Here is a 12452-nt window from a genome sequence, read left to right as displayed (position 1 = left end):
GTTTCAGGACAGCCAGGGCTATACAGAGAAACCCTGTCTGGAAAAGACAAGACAAGACAAAACAACAAACAAAAAAGATGTTACCATGTTTCAGGACCTCAAGTTGATGGTGTATGGCTGTACTAGGGAGGGAGGAGGCATGCTTCTAAGAGAGAAGACATTTGATTGACATCTTTTTAGTTGCTTATCAAAGCTTGGGGCATCTTCAACTATGATGCACAAGATTAATGATCATATTTCTATTCAGCTAGCCAGATAAAGTCTTAATCTTTATTATTATTATTACTAACAGTACAGGGTCTCATGTAGTCCAGGCTGTTCTTTAACTTGCTATGTTTCTGCAAATTACTTGCTATGTGTTGGGGTTACAGATGTGAAGTTTTTATGGAGTGCTAGAGATCAAACTCAGGGGGTTGAACATATTAGACAAGCATTCTACTTACTATATTCCAGTCCTTGTCTAGTTATGTCTTCGGCTTCTTTGAGATATCTTTGCTTACTGCTCTCCAATCATTTGATGTCCTGCCCAGGCTTTGTTGGCATACTATATACCATGGCCACTAGACTCTGCTATGTTACAGGCTCTCACATACTAGCATATATATATATATATATATATATATATAATATGTCATATATAATGTGTCATATAACATAGCATATATAATATAGCATTAAGATTTTTTAATATACAATTTTGTTTGATCCTTACAATTTATGAGATGCATCTCACCAATTTCTTTCCTCAGCTGGCAAAGACAAGGCTGGGGAGAGAGGTAACATCATAGTTGAAAGTACTATTGTTCAAACTTAGAACTTAACCTAAATCAGTGCCTTTTTTTTTTTTTTTTTTGACAAAGCCCACTAGCAACTTTATACTCCTCCCATGTGTCAAAAACAGAAACACTACCTTTAATTACCCATAATTATTGTGGGTGCAAGTGTTGTTTTTATTTATATTTTATTTAATCTCTCTCTCTCTCTCTCTCTCTCTCTCTCTCTCTCTCTGTGTGTGTGAAGGTCAGTGGAAAACTGTTGGGGGCTGTTCTCTTTTCTCACCATGTAGGATCTGGGGTTAGAATTCAGGTAGTCTTGGTGGTCGGCACCTGGCAGGCTGAGCCATCTTGGTGGCCCATGGACACAAGTATTGCTAAGATCCCAAACAAGAAAACCTCAGCAGGACTCACTGACATAGTGCGACCAGGACGGTCACTGGTAGACAAGTTGAATGATATAGCCATGTAGAGATAATAAGAGTGTTTCCCATGGCTATGTGCACGCAAGAGTTCTCTTGTGGACTTTGGGAGGGTGAATTCTTGAGGGACCCCTGAAAGGAGGATACATTTGCTGGGACCAGTGATCATCGGATGGACTGAGAGCAGTCAGAAGGGAGAAAATGTGATGTTTCCTCTGACTTAGAGCCGCAAGGCCAAGGAGACTGTGCAGGAGTCTAAAAAGCCAAGGGACTTCTTTGTTTTGCTTATTATTTTTAAAAGAGAGGAGGGAGGGATGGAGAACCCTCAGCACCAGCTGTAGATGCTAAAATTCTGGGGACCACAGGAGTTTTAATAGGCTTAAAATATCATGCAAATTAACTGTCAAACTGAACTTACTGTATTGTGTGGGACAAACTCAGGTCAACAGCGACTCTCTTGAAGTTTGCCATTCTTTGAAATGGTTACCACAACGGTGGTAACATTTATTTAAGGATCACATTTTCTAAGTAAGTCAGAAAGCAGCATCAGTCACTTCTCTAGACTTTGTCCACTTTGTTATTAAACACCTTAGAGTTTGCTTATCACCCACTCCCTGTGGAGTTGGGGGTGTGTCAGTGCCTGAGTTTTTGAGGCAGCCTTAGCAGCGAGAGAATAGCCTATCTAGAACAGCCTTCCCTCTGATCGTTCGTACTGTGTTTTTTTCAGAGGCTTCTTAGATTGAGGAATTTTCAAGAAACAGATGTATTTGAACTGCGGTGTTAAGTCCTGCTTATTTAAACAAGTGGGTCACCAAGAAACTTTAAGGTAAATAGTGGCCTCAAGAGGAAGTACCAGGGCGTCCACGCGTCTCCAACCTCTCTCGGGAGCAGTCAATTAATCTCTGCTACAGAACAGCGCCGCCCGGCCTTGCACCGGAGCCAGGCACTTAGGATAGAAACCCTGCTTTGCCACGGGCAGAAAGAGACCTGACCTGGAGCTTCCTATCTTCGCTAGCGCGACTCGGTGGCTCTAAAGGCGTCTCCGAGCTTAAACTGCTTTCTCCCAGGAAGGGGATTAAAAGTCACAAAGAAAGGAAGAGGACCTCGCTGGAGCCCTCTGGGGGCGTGGGTGGGGCGTCCCGGAGTGGGCCTCCCATTGCAGCCTACGGCAAGTGGGCTGGAAGAGGACGCGCCCTACCCCGCGCTGGCCCGAGCACAGCGCCGCGGGCTGCGACGCGCTTTGCCGTGCGGTGAACCGAGCGGCCGGGCAGCGGCGGAGGCCTCGGGGCGCCCCGCCCTGCGCCTCCTCCTGCCGCCTGCGCGCGGTGCTGTGCGCCCAGCCCGTCGCTGCTCCTCCTCCCTGCCTCGCCGTCCCCTTCTCAGAGTCCCGACTGAGCGCGAGCGCCACACGGCCCCGGGCCGCCGCCGAGCGCGCCAAGACGCCGAGACGCCGAACAGGTGGCCGGAGGCTGCAGGCGCCCGGGCGGGGATAGGCGAGGCCAGGCTGGACATGGTAGCCGGGCAGCTCTGTGCGGCCGCCTGCTCGCGTCCCTAGCCGCCGGCGCGCCGGCGCAGCGGCCCCACCGCGCCCTGCGTACAGTCTCCCGGCCCAGCGCCGCTCCGGCCACGGACAGCGAGGGACGGCGGCATGAAAGTGACCGTGTGCTTCGGGAGGACCCGGGTGGTCGTGCCGTGCGGAGATGGCCGCATGAAAGTTTTCAGCCTCATCCAGCAGGCGGTGACCCGCTACCGGAAGGCCGTGGCCAAGGTGAGTGGCCTGGGGCGCGCGGCGGGGAGCGGACGGGGGAAAGGCGCGGGGATCAATATGGCGCTTCCTGGAGACGGAGGAGGGAGACCGGGAGGCGGGGAAAGGGAAAGTGCGGCAGCCGACGGCCTCGCCGGCGCCCCCGGCCCGGACCCGCGGCCGTAAAGTTCTCGGCGCGCTCCGGCTGGGCCGCGATCGCCACCCGCACGGTCCCTGGACACTGTCTGGGTCCTCCGGGCTTAGGAGTGGACGGCCGGGTGCCCAGAGCCCGCACGGGGCGAGGCAGAGTGCGGCACGCGGGAGGCGCGGCGCTGCCTGGCGGGGCGCCTTTGCCCGACCGTCCGCGGGCCCTGGCAATCCAGCTCCAGGCCTCTCCCGGAGCAGGCCTGTCCCGGAGGGCTGCCCACGGAACTTTGGGGAGTGTGGGAAGAGTTGAGCGATCTGGTACACGCGGGAGCCGCAGCCGGGCCGTGGACCTTCTATGTTCTTGCGGGATCTCCGAGTCGCGCGGGCAGCCGTGGTTGGGTCGGCCAGGCTCATGGGCTAAGGTGGGGGCGATAGAGTGGCTCCGGTGCTCGGCTCCTTAAAACACCTCAGCCTAGACTCGCTCCTGGAGTTAGAACTCCCTCTGGCTCTCTACCCCTACCTAGCTGGATGTGCGCCAGTGAGGAGCCCGAGGAGCCCGGGCTTCATGGGCCTGGGGTCGAAGTAGCCTCTATTTCTCTGTTTTCCTCATGGAGAACATTGTCTCCATTAAACCGCATTCCTCCATAATAGGTCAGAAGTGGAAGGGCGTTTTGTAGGTTGTTTTACCCTCTGTGTTTGACAACAGCCCACGCTGAAGTTTCGTTCTAGCACCTGAGGATATTTCCTTTGTATGAGAGTGGAATGTGTTCCCTTTGGTATTTCCCCGTCTGTTGTCTGTTCGGTGGCCTGCCTTCTGTGACTTCAGAACAAGCGAGAGGAGAAGGTGGCTTTGTCTGCCTATGTCGCTGAATGCTCGTGGGTCACCCTCCATTTTTCGCTGAAATTAAGAAAGGGCAAAGTGGTTACACCGTTGTTTTGTTTTGTTTTTAGTCTGTGTTGGAAAATATAACACAAGATTGCCCCTTTAAGGAGACTTTGGGGGATGGTTGGCAATCTGGTACAGGGATAGGAGATGCTGATTTCAACAGCTGTAAGTGTTCTTCCAGTTGGTCGAACTCATTGAAAAATCAAACAATGTTAGTGGAAATTGGGCACCTGTTTATCTTGTAAAGCTGACAAGAGGGGAAATCCTCTGTAACTTCACACTTAAGTGTTTTAAGCATCATTTCTGAGTGACAGTTGGTGATTTAATATTGTAAGGGAAAACCAGGTTGTCTTTGTACTCTGCAGACAAACACCATTAGTTGTGAAAGAAAAGAAAAATGGCAGTAACATATGTAGAATATAGAAGTGTGCCTACTTCCAGAGCAGAGAGCACGACCATGTTGACCTCTTGCTTTCCCGATTTTGTTTGTAAAACTAGCCATGTTTCTTTCATCTTGCACACCCTGGGCAATGGTCAAGTTGCCTGTTGGGAAATAGACAGGTAACTGTTTGACTGGCTGAATTATTAATTTTTCCATAGGAATGAAACATTTACTATTTCAAGTCATATTAAGTATTTATTGTGTTGTGGGTGTTGGGCATCCAAGGGATATGTAGGATTCTTTGTTCATAATAGGTTGTGAGAATCTGAGACAAGATTCTTGTGATCCCTCAGGTGGGGACAGCTGTGGTGTTTCTGTGGGGAGATGTTGTCCCCGGGATGTTGGAAGGATAGAGTTGAGGGCCCTTGCTGATAGGTGTGGACTATTCTTCACTATCAGCAGTGGCTGGCCACAGTAAAGGGGGAGGGGTGGTGAAAGGGTCCCAGAAAGAGTAGGAGGTCTGAGTGACTTATAGCTGTGAGAAGACCAGGTGGGGAAGGATGGAAGAGAGATTGTGACATTGGAGTAGTAGATAAGACAGTCAGAAATGATTTACTAGTTCCAAAAAACTCAGTTTAGGAGATGGTGTGTGTGTGTGTGTGTGTATAGTGTGTGTTTTTCTATGTGTGTGTGTTCAGAGGCCAGAGGTCGTTGCTAGGTGTCTTTCTCAGTTTTTCTGTGCTTTCAAAAGAAAGATTTGAGATGAAATATTACAAAATCTGGAATTCAAGGCCAGTCAGGGCTACATAAACCTCTCTCTGAAAAACATAGATTTTGCAGTATTTGGAGTTTAACTGTTGGATCACAAGACTTTTGACTCATAAGTGTACAAAGGTCTGGACTCATGACACATAGCTTTACTCCCTGAACTTGGAGGCAGAGGCAAGTGGATCTCTGTGAGTTCAAGGCCAACCTCATCTGCAGAGTGAGCTCCAGGTAACACAAAGCTACATAGTGAGAACCTGTCTAAAAAACAAACAAACAAACAAACAAATCACAAATAAGCCAAAACCCCAAACCAAAAAAAACGAGGGCTGACTCAGCCACTAAGAGCATTGGCTGCTCTTTCAGAAGACCTGGGTTGGATTCCCAGCCCCTACATCATTGCTTACAACCATCTGAAACTCCAGTCTCAGTGGAATCTAATGCCCTTCTGGTCTCAGCAAGCACTGTACGCATGTAGTGCACATATATGCACACAAAACATCCACACACATAAAATAAACAGTTGAACTTAAAAGTGTTTAAAGGCTTAAGGGGGCTACTTCATGTATCTGTTGTTTTTCCTCTTGGATAACCGGTTAGATAATGACTGACATTAATTTTTTACACTTATCCTGTCCTATATAAGATGACTAGGGAGCAAACACATTAACATTGTTAGTGTTGCAACTTCTTTTCTCCTATTTCTTCTGCTTAATAAAACAGGGTAGATCCTGTATAAAGAACTGGGTAGCCAGGTAATAGTAATATCTTGCTTAGGTTGCTAGGTGACACGAGACATGATGAGCTCCCACCTTATGGGGAAAATGTGGGCAGGCAAACCATGTTTAATCTATGAAAAACCCCATGAAGCAGAAGAAACAAAGAAGGAGAAGAGCTGGGCTTTAAAAATCAAAACAAACCAAACAAACAGAAAACACCCAGCCAAGCTTTCTGTGCACTAAGCACTTTGTGGTATGGTGGGGCTAATTTTCTGGTATTCTGTTTACGTTATTTGAGCTGTTTTCTCTGTAGGTTGAACGAATCAATTTCTGGCCAGCAAAATGCCATGCCTTAGCACTAGAAATATCTGTAAGGAGCCAATGTTTGATGGCTTACCCTTAGTCATATATAATGTATATATTTTTTCACTAGTGTGAAAACATTTTTGTAGTCATGGGATGAAATGGCTATCTGCCCTCCTTTTTAACCCACTATCATCAAGATTTAGTAGGTGGTTTAGTAGTGGTTTAGTAGATGCTGTGCTAGACATTGAGGACCAGGTTACATGGATGCTTCTACTGAGTGTGTCTGATTGGAGGACCATTTGTGTCTCTGTGTGGGTGCTCTGAGCCTTGTCATTTCTGGTGCAATCAGGACCTTAGTTTTAAGCGCGGGGTTTATTGAAGGGAAGCTCCGTACTAAATGTCAAGCTCTGGAACTTCACAGCAGGAGTCACCATTATGCAGTGGTGTGTATCATGTTGTCATTAGGTTTTGCACTGGGCTTGGTGGAAGGGGTGGCTAGCTGTGTTTAGGACCCTGCTTTCTAACTGAGTAGCTGAGTGACCGCAGAAAGCACCTGCCTTGCTGTGGGAGAGTTCTGGATCCTCAATTCTGTGGTGAAGTAAAAAGAGTGTGTGAACCTGGAGAGTGTATTCCCATCCTAAAAGTATGGAGGAAGGCATTGTGGGAACAGAAACATTGGGGTTTTGGAAGGCCTATGTTTGGATCAAGCTGTGGAAGACAGGAAATGCCTGGGAGAGATTCTGGGATGTCATATGGTTTGGTAACAGAAGAGACAGTCCAAATTGCTGATTGGATGAGTATGGCTTATTTGGAAAGAAAAGCTCCTGTAGTCAGGAGAAGGGGTTGAAGACAAGATGAGAGAGTGTGGGCTGCAAGCCCTTGGTTCACCTCTCTTCTCCTTATAGATCTGTCCTGGGGGAAAGTGTTGGGAACCTAGCTGTTTAACATCAGGCAAACTAACCTTACAGAGCCTCAGCTTCCTCATTTTCCCTGCAGGATTAAAAGGAGCATTGAGCAGTGGTGAATATGAGTTCTTCTGAATTAGATCTGCACTGTAGAAGCTGCTCAGTGAAGGTTGTATCACTGGTGCACTTTATCCAGGGAACACTCTTGACTTTTCTCCACCCCCTAGTTCCTGCTTGGCTTTTTCTTCTTTTGCTTAGACTGTAATTTAATTGAAGAATAGGTTGACTTAAAACCTGCTTATGCAATGGCGCAGTCAGAAGGGCAGATTGATTCATTGAGTGTAGTGGGCAGAGAATTCCAAAGCTGTTCTAAGTGTTTCAGATGGGCTGGCCCGGCCTCTGCTTCTCAAACCAGTCTCTTAAGAGTAACTTAGTAGCAATTTGTTGTTTAAAATACAGTTTAAAGAGGAGGGGATGTGGAAGGACATACCTATAATTCTGTTACCTAAGCACTGGGAGGGAGGGAGGGAGGGAGGGAGGGAGGGACAGGAGGATAGATCACAAGTTTCAGACCAGGTTGATCTGCATAGTGAATTCCAGGTTAGTCAGTGAGTGTCTCAAAGAAACAAAAATAAATAAATAAAACAACTTATGGACAGGAACTTGTAAAAAAAAACAAAGACAAAACAAAAAAACCCAAAACCTGCTTTCTTTGGAATATTACTAATTACTAAATTTACGAATCAGGGTTTTTATGAATACTTGGTGGTTGGTATGGAGTGTGTGTGTGTGTGTGTGTGTGTGTGTGTGTGTGTGAGGTGGAGAGGGAGGGGGAAGGGGAGGGGGGTGGGGTGGGGATAAATGCATGGCGACATCTTGCCACACAGTTGCAAACTTTTTAGACACTTGATGGAAGTTACATTGTGGCAGTGATTGAGAAAAGATACAGGCAAGAATTTTTTATAAACCCAAAAAACTAGTGAAGTATAAGGCTTTTACTTGCAACACTTTCTTTCAAAGAGGAAAAAGAAACTTAGTTAAAAGGCTGGTTTCAAAATTCAGCTCCAGATGCGCTCCTCTCTCAGAGGTAAGGGGCAGTGTCTGTGTAGTGATCTCTTGCTCTCCTGAGTCCTCTATACTCCTCTGACTTTCCTGTACTTTTCCAGCCTCCTCTCCCATCTTTCCTGCCTCCTCTGCCTAGAATGATCCCTCTCTCTTTGCAGGCTTCCATTGACCCTCAGCTCAGGCCAGCCCTGTCTGGTAGTGTGCTGTATGTACCTGGCTGTTTGAGGCTCTCTTTCCTTTGTGCTTCTCCTGAGGACTTCCTGCAGCTCTTGTACTTTGTAGAACTCAAAGATAGGCAGAGTGGGGCTGTGGTTCTCTCCCAGGTGAGATGGCTGATGCTAGTGCACTGCTTGCCACAGTCTCACTTGTTCAGCAGACGTCTATCATACAGCCACCATAAAGGGGGAAGAGAGTGCCGTTGAGAATAAAAACATCACACAAGTGCCACGCAGGAAGGACCCTTCTGAGAAGATACTGATTCCCACTTGCTAGTTAGAAGGGCCTACCAGCTTGTGTGTTTGTCGTGTAGCACAAATAGTGTATAATCAGAATTAAGGCTTAGAGAGCTTAGAGTGCCTGGAAGATTCTCTTTCATGTTAGCTATTTTCAAGGAGTTCAGTTTGTCTGTGAGACTGAGCAGAGCTTAGTCCTGGGGTTTGCACTGGGTCAGATTCAAGGCATGTGGCCAAAACAGTGTGGGAATCTGGCCCTGACTATACTTAGGCTCGGTCTAGTGCCTCCATTTCTTTCAGTGTGAATCCTTGGTGCTGGGCCAGAAGTGAGTGCAAGTGCTGAGGAATTGAGATTCACAGAATGAATCTGGCTGAGGAGGATCACTGCTTGGCTTATGGTGATTCTAATTCCTCATGGATGAGTTACTTGTTAGAGGTAATGTTTAAAGTCCCATATGGACCATTAACCTGAAGACAGATCCTCCACCTGTCCTGGGAGGCTCTTACTTTCCTGTGGAGTTGGTGATGGCAAATATTCAACAGATGACACACACGTTATACTCTCTCTCTCTCTCTCTCTCTCTCTCTCTCTCTCTCTCTCTCTCAGGGTTGGAAATGAGAGGAAATGGGGGGAAATTAGGGCAGTAGGTTCTTTCCATAGGTTATTTTCCACTGGGTGGAGTTGGCATTTTAGGCACACACAGTATCCTCCCTCCTGAGTAGCCATTAATTCTACATTCCTATCTGGAATAGGTCAATAGCAGTAGAACGTGTGGTCTGTATGCTAAATCGTTTTGGTGTCTTTTCTGTTTAACACAGAACATAGAAAATCAATTCATTTTGTTTGTTTGTTTGTTTATTTATTGTCCCTGTTTTACTGTATGGCTCTGGCTGCCTTGAAACACAGAGAGGTGCCCTACCTCTGCCTTCTAATTGCTGTCTTCTAAGTGGTGGGATTTAAAGGCTTGTGTCAGCAGGCCTGTCCTTAGATAATCAAATTCTAGTGAAAATAAATGTAATGTTTAGTTACTAAAGGAGGAAAGTGTCTGATTTTTTTCTATCCTCTCTTCTTATATTTCCTTTCAAACTTTGTTTTAGAAAGATTTTGTGGAGATGGGTTTCTTCCTTGGGGCTCTGCTTCCTTATGTCTGACCTTCCATCTTTTGGTGATTTATGCCATTAGGTGACGCTCAGGATGCAGCTAGTTCGTTTGCTCACCCATCCCACACAAGAACATCCCTGAGTTCAGTCTCCATTACTGCAGAGAACCAGGTTTGGGGAGGCACACCTGAAATCCTTTCGCTCTTGAGCTGGGGGCAGGCGAGTCAGACGTTCAGGGTCATCCTCTGAAACAGTGCAAGTTCCATATAGTAAGCTTGGGGCCTCTCTCAGCCAAATGGGGCCATGTCAAAGCAAACAAAAGCTAACACTCTTGCCTTTTCTCCATTCTCTGTCCATATAGGCACATATGGTTAGAACTTTAAGCTTCACGTCCACACGCCCTAAAATAGTGTTAAGTTCTTCTCTCAAGTTCTTTTATATGTAAATAAGAGAAGTGAAACATTTATATACAAATGTGGGCATAAATATTCATAGATGCATTATTCATAATGACACCAAATAGTTCCTGTGTTGACCAGCTGACAAATTCATGGGCTTAGGGCAAAGAGGATACAGAGTAACTGAGAATTGGTTCATTTCTTTATATAGATTTTAAATTATTTTTGTTGCTGCTATTGTTATCATTATTATTTGTTTTTCAAGACAGGGTTTCTTTGTGTAGCCCTGGCTGTCCTGAAACTAGCTGTGTAGACCAGGCTGGCCTCAAACACAGAGATTCTCCTGTTTCTGCCTCCTGATCGCTGGGATTAAAAGTGTGCCACCACTGCCCAGCTTATTTTTGTTACTTTTCAAAAGGTTAATATAGTTTATGTGTATGAGTATTTTGCCTGTACATATATGCATACACCACATGTGTGCCTGGTATTGGATTCCTCAGAATGGAGTTACAGAAGGTTGTGAACTGCAAAACGAGTTCTGAGAAATGGACCCAGGTCCTCTTCAAGAGCAGCGAGTACTCTTAACTACTGAGCTGTTTCTGCACAAAGATATATCTATATCTATATCTAATCTGTATCTATATCATCTATATCTATCTCTATCTCTATCTATCTGTCTATGTATGTATGAGTCTGTATGTGTGCAGGTACTAATGGGTGGCCAGAAAAGGGGGTTGGGTTGCTTGGAGCTGGAGTTACAGGTAATTGTGAAATGCCGTATATGGATTCTTGGGTCCTCTAAAAGAGCAGCCAATGATCTTAACCACTGAGCCATCTCTCTACCCCGTCATTCCTTTTATGAGTGATTAAATAGTCTAATTGTAGGTGGTTATAATGGTTGTTCAATTACAAATACACTAAGAATTATTCCTTTTTACTTGGTGAGAGAGAGAGAGAGAGAGAGAGAGAGAGAGTGTGTGTGTGTGTGTGTGTGCAGAGGTTGGTATAGACATTAGTATAGAGTGCCCTCAGTTGTACTCTATCAGGGTCCCTTGATGAACCTGAAGGCCACTGAATTGGCTATACCAGGCTGCTCTCAGGATCCTCAGGATTACAGCTGTGTTAGCAAGCCCTGCTTTCACATGGGTGTTAGACATGGACTGAGTGCCTCACGCTTCTGTGGCAAGCACTTAACTGTCTGCGCTATCTTTCTAACCCCAATTGTGTACTTTAAATGGGTGAATTTTATGGTTTACGATAATATCTCAATAAAGATGTTAAAAATAGATTACATAAGCCAGTATGAATAAGATTGCATTTTTAGCTATTTATAGTTCTGAAGCATGTCTTTGTGTGTCAGAGATAACCAAATACCCCTATTGAAAATGATTTTTAGAGATTTTTTTAAATACAATGTGATAAGTTAATTCTGTTTCTTCAAGTCTGTGTAGTGTATCCTGCTGTCTGTCCAGGAAGCTCTGCATCCCATGCACTTTGCTGCCACACCCCCTCCGAAGGCTTCCCAGGCCAGTGGTTAATGCATTGCATCAGCTCTTTCCCAGCTCCCCAACCCCCTTTACCGAATGGCAGATGGCATTTGACTGAGATGTCCCAAAGGTGCCTATTGGAAGAGCATTATGTGAGTTTGCTTTGGGCTCTCAGTAGCTCCCCCTTCCCTGCTCATCTCACTATGTGTGAAGGCTGGGCAGCTTCAGTTACAACCCCTAAGCTCCAGCAGCCTTTCTAGTCTGCAGGGCTGCTCCTGGGTTACTAGGGAAGTGTGACACGCATGGACTTTGCCAGGGAGCAGACAGGACACTGGATCTCATTCCACTAACCAGTGCTGTAAGAGTCTGTTGCCTCCCTTGGGACACATGCTAGTGGGAGTCAGGGTAAATGTGGTTTAAGGTGTCCTCAGAACTCACTGTTTTACGACGTGTGTTTTCAAAGGTGAGTCTTGTGTGCAGAGGTGACTTCCTCAGACTGCTTGCTTAGTGAGTTTTAATTTAATATTTGCTCCTACCTGGTGCTCATGGGCGCTGCATGTATCCATATACGGATACAACATTTTCTTGGTATATGTAACTATAAGTGGTTTTAGCAATGTCATAATGGTACTGATCCCCACTCTTTGTTCTACAGTCTGATATTGGGATGAGCTAAGTTTTGGGTTTGTATATTTTTCTCTGCTTGTAGTTGTTTTACATCTTTAGAATAGAAAACTAGAGTTTATTACAGGCACTGTGGTTCATAAAAGGCCCTTTTAAGATTGCCTGTACTAAAAATTAGTGTATAAGTAACAAAATAGCTCACTGTTCATCCTGCAAAACAAAATTTGCCAGCTTGCCAAAACGTGGAGGCTTTAACATATGAAAACCACAAAACAG

General features: G+C 45.8%; 1 protein-coding gene across 9 annotated transcripts in view; it reads left to right on the top strand.

The window, feature by feature from the left end:
• The first annotated feature begins 2409 nt into the window (after positions 1-2409).
• Pard3 (par-3 family cell polarity regulator) overlaps positions 2410-12452 on the top strand; it is a 544654-nt gene continuing 534611 nt past the window's right edge. For 3 of the 9 annotated variants that reach the window (XM_029480763.2, XM_029480762.2, XM_021170616.3), the window contains exon 1: positions 2410-2963. In XM_029480763.2, the coding sequence (XP_029336623.1) occupies positions 2844-2963 (120 nt within the window). In that variant the 5' untranslated portion in view covers positions 2410-2843. The remainder of the gene's footprint in view (positions 2964-12452) is intronic. The other 6 variants (XM_021170618.3, XM_021170617.3, XM_029480764.2 and 3 more) reach the window with 4 other exon arrangements.

This window comes from Mus caroli, unplaced genomic scaffold (genome assembly GCF_978045245.1).
Source record: "Mus caroli unplaced genomic scaffold, Mus_caroli_1 scaffold_10, whole genome shotgun sequence".
Taxonomy (NCBI): domain Eukaryota; kingdom Metazoa; phylum Chordata; class Mammalia; order Rodentia; family Muridae; genus Mus; species Mus caroli.
This window is presented reverse-complemented; position numbering and strand designations above follow the sequence as displayed.